The sequence below is a fragment of the Mya arenaria genome, chromosome 7 (genome assembly GCF_026914265.1).
Source record: "Mya arenaria isolate MELC-2E11 chromosome 7, ASM2691426v1".
Classification (NCBI taxonomy): domain Eukaryota; kingdom Metazoa; phylum Mollusca; class Bivalvia; order Myida; family Myidae; genus Mya; species Mya arenaria.
This window is the reverse complement of record NC_069128.1, coordinates 44,915,218-44,919,408: the sequence shown is the minus strand read 5'-3', so window position 1 is coordinate 44,919,408 and position 4,191 is coordinate 44,915,218. Positions and strand designations below refer to the sequence as shown.

Here is a 4,191-nt window from a genome sequence, read left to right as displayed (position 1 = left end):
ATGGTTGAGAACCTTCAAGCTTTTATTCATATTGCCACTGACCATCTCATGTACAGTGATTCTAGTCATGACGAGGAGTCAAACTTGGCTATTTGCAACGAAGGACACCTTTTTTCAAAGCAACTGATCGTTTTACTCCATGGGCCCCGTTTTACTAACGGACTTACGTAAGCGTAACTCCAATATTTCCGTAAGTTTTTGCGTACGCACAATTTTTCAGCGTAACTGCGTTTTACTAAACAGTTCGTACGTACGTATGCACGTAAGTTTTTGCGTAAAACTACGTTAAAAAAAGGCATCCGTAAGTTTGTTCCAAATAGCGTAAATATGGCCGACGGAAGAAATCCCCGACGTCGCCTGCCGCGTAATTTTCGCGATAGAGTTGATTTGATGAATAATTTGAATGATAATGAAGTGAAAGTGAAGTACAGACTATCCAGGCAGCAAATAATTGATTTGCACGATCTCATTGAGGACGACATAAAACCAAGAACAATGCGAAGTCATGCCATTCAAGCGATGACAAAGGTAAAAAAATGTTTATATTTGACGAGGTAATAGTCGATGGAAAACTTATCGTTTCTATAGCTCGTTTCTATAGCTCGTTTCAATAGCTTACGTTCTTTCACGATAGCCTCCCATTCTCAGATCTGACCTTCACCTTGGATGTGTAAACGCTTGAAACTTTTGTTTTACGAACTTTCACACAACTTGCTTTTCCAACTGATTTTAAAACAAAGGCATTGGAGGACTAAATCGTAGATTTTAAATCATGGTTTGAACGTGTTTAGAAAGACTTTGGATTGATTGTATCAACGTAATGTGAAATTTTAATTTGTATCCGAAATTCTCTCTATCTGGATGGAAGCAATCGAGTGTTTGATATTAAAAGAAAAGTTGGTTGTAAGCGTGTTTGTGCTTTATAACTTTTGGGTGGCATTTAATCCCCAATATGTGATATTGCATGACATACATTTATATGCAACTTATAATCTACAAGCTAAAATGTGCTGTGTACTGGGAATATTGTAGTCTCGGCTCTTGCCGCAATGGCACACAGGTAAACATCATTTCAATGGAAATTGATCCAAATGATGTCACTGAGGTATGGTTTTTGCTTATAATTGCGCTATTCTTCCGACAACTTTGTTGCTACTCAACTGTTGGTGCCTTGAATCTTCTGTAATCAACGTCATATTCTCCTTTCATTCCAAAATTTACGGTTATAACTTATATAATATCATATCAAATTGTTTGGTTCTTTGTTGTACCGGTAGCTCCTCATAACACTGCAGTTCTTGGCGAAAGGTGAATTCTATAGTGAGGGTGGACTTGTACATGGCGTCTCCAGAAGCACTGTATGTGTATCTGTTTGGCAAGTAAGTAAAACTTCATTTTGATCATTTATTGATTTAAATTAATTGATTTGGTGTTGCATAAAATTGTGATTTTAAGATCTTTCAAAGCTTTTTTAACAGACATTTGCTGTATATAAATTAATTTAATGTGTGATTTGTAACTACAGTTTTACCATATGATATGAGGTCTTTAAAAATCCTGAACATTTTCCTTCTAATTATGTTTTTCTCATGAATGTTAATCATTAATAATTCATCGAAAAAATAAAAATGTGTTCAAACAGAGGCTCAACCATTAAACAATTATTTAATTAAAGGGATATCGATAGTTATAGTACTTACAGAGTAATGTATATCCTTCATATTTAAGCTGCATGTACATTTAAAGAAACAATTCAATAAATTTACTTAATTTTTAATGTCAGGTTGTAGACGCAATTAACCAGCGTGTCAACAACATCAAGTTCCCTACCACCCAGGCTGACTTGGCTTCTATTAAACAAAAGTTTTATCAGGTAGCAAGAATGCCAAATTGCATCGGAGCTGTAGATGGAACATTAATCCCCATCATAGCGCCAAGAGTGAGGGAAGATATATATGTGTGTAGAAAAGGATACCATGCAATTAACGTGCAGGCAGTAGTGACACCCGATATGAGGTATTATTAAATTTAGAACTACCCGGTAGTATAAGTGACGTTGATAATTAAAGAAATATTTTTAAATACATACATGTATGATGAAATAAATGATTTATCTGTATGTACCTAATGAACAAATTACACTGCAATAAAAATTGTATTGAATCATTCAGTGAATTAAAATTGTAACTCGCATTAATATATGTATGCATAGGGAATCCAAATCATGTATCTGTCTGCATATGTCCATATTGCAGATTCACTGATGTGGTCGCTCAGTGGCCGGGATCTACACACGACAACACCATATTTGAGAACTGTGGCCTGAAGGCATGGGTCGAGGCAAATAATGTTGGTTGGCTGATTGGTGACGCGGGTTATGCCCTGAAACCTTACATGCTCACACCAAAGGCAAGAATAAACATTATAATTGTGTACAATACTTTAATGTAATATTGTTAAATACAATTACAGAAAGGGTTTCATGTAATTGTCTGTATTTAATTAACACCATCATGTAAAATGTGTTTGTAGCATATTAGGTTACATATTTGCTAGATTATAGTCAGGTAACTTGTAAAAACATGGTAAGGTTTTGGATCGATCCCAGATATAATGCAAGTTATAAATATAAATGCAATAGCTATAAACACTAATTTCATGCAATTGCTGATAGATCCGGCCTACGACCCAACAGGAAAATGCATTCAACTTGGCACACAGCCGTACCAGAATGGTAGTTGAAAGAGCGTTTGGTTTGTTGAAGTCGAGATTTCGGTAATTATTTTATTTTCAAATACAGTATTACCATCTTGTTACCATCTGTTGGTGTTCATAAGTAAGCAACTTAACTTAAAGAAGTGTAAGGCAACTAATTATGAAATCTTTCTATTCAGAAAGCCCTATTGATAACACTTTTGAAATGGAAGATGTAAATAAATAATGAATAAAATATAACAACAATAGGAGACCAAAAAATAGTTCTTTCATTAAAATATAACAAACTAATTTGTTTTCATTTGCAACCTTAAATTCAAATTATTATCCCTGAGCTGCTATTTTTGTTGTTTATTCATCAATATTATCAAAAGAAACTTAAATTAAACGAGATTTGATGTTTATATGTTATGCAATTGTTAGACATGTCACTTTAAAATAAGCAATAGTAGTAGCTTATGATATAGGCATACCGTTTTTGTAAAAAAAATCACATTCCACTGGATGTGATGTACAACTTAGAGGTGCACCTCTATATTAAGAGGTGTATATTTGTCTTTGTGCTTCTATGTTTTCAAACAATAATGTAGCCGAGCTCTCTAACTTAGAGATGCACCTCTAAATATAGGCGGAACCCTATTTTGTTTACTCCTAGTACAATAATTTTGACCCTATAGGTATATCATAGAAAAATGATGTTAATTGGTATTATATTATGTTTGCACTCACTTCATTTCATGCAGATGTCTTCATAAGACTGGAGGATTCCTCCAAATCACACCTGAGAAGGCAGCCAAAGTCTTTGTTGTTTGTGCTAAACTGCACAACATGTGTATAGATGATGCTGTCGTGTTTGATGGACAAGTCCATGTTGCCCCTGACAATGCACCACCTTACATTGGAGCACTTGACCCAAATGCGCAGAGGGACAGAAGAGCTATTATTGCAAGATTTTGAAATGAACTATCGCATTGTTTTAATTGGTTGCATATCTTGTTATTTGGACTAGTGAAGGAAATATTATTAACTTGTGATAGATTCACATTTTTATGTATAATTAAGTTAAGAACTTTCTGTATCAATTTTCATAAACTGTCACAATTGCCCATTTTTTCTCAAAACATCTTAAGTCTCTTAAAACAGAATTTATCTTTTATCCAATATTTTGGTTTCGGTTTAACTTGTACAGTATAAACATTTTGAAGACTTTTTATACATGTACTTTCAATAGAAATTATTTTGCTTATATTACTGACAAACAATCTTAGTTTTTATTAGTAATCTTGATTAATGAAAATAGATACCAAAGCTTGTTATGCTTTAGATGTTTCGAGAAATTGGGTCTGCAAGATTAATACCTGTATGAACTAAAATACAATATTGACACAACTGATGACAAACTGTGCCTGTACCATGAAAACCTATTATGACTCAGTATATGGGACAATCTTTTTTTAAATGAAGTTGCCGCAAACT

General features: G+C 33.8%; 1 protein-coding gene across 2 annotated transcripts; it reads left to right on the top strand.

Moving 5' to 3' along the window:
* Nucleotides 1–1,233: 1,233 nt before the first annotated feature.
* Nucleotides 1,234–3,969, top strand: LOC128240325 (putative nuclease HARBI1). 2 transcript variants are annotated; one of them, XM_052956929.1, is made up of 5 exons: nucleotides 1,234–1,379; nucleotides 1,784–2,016; nucleotides 2,256–2,409; nucleotides 2,675–2,775; nucleotides 3,459–3,969. In XM_052956929.1, exons 2-5 carry the CDS (start codon nucleotides 1,883–1,885, stop codon nucleotides 3,670–3,672), a joined length of 603 nt encoding a protein of 200 aa, XP_052812889.1. In that variant the 5' UTR covers nucleotides 1,234–1,379; nucleotides 1,784–1,882; the 3' UTR covers nucleotides 3,673–3,969. The 2 variants fall into 2 exon arrangements, with proteins under 2 accessions (XP_052812889.1, XP_052812888.1); XM_052956928.1 differs by having other exon boundaries at nucleotides 1,262–1,375.
* The last annotated feature ends 222 nt before the right edge of the window (nucleotides 3,970–4,191 follow it).

Excerpts from the sequence above, each read along its gene's own strand:
- LOC128240325 (XM_052956928.1), top strand. Across the intron at positions 2,017-2,255 it reads GTAGTGACACCCGATATGAG|ATTCACTGATGTGGTCGCTC; the intron begins GTATTATTAAAT and ends TCCATATTGCAG. Across the intron at positions 2,410-2,674 it reads CTTACATGCTCACACCAAAG|ATCCGGCCTACGACCCAACA; the intron begins GCAAGAATAAAC and ends AATTGCTGATAG.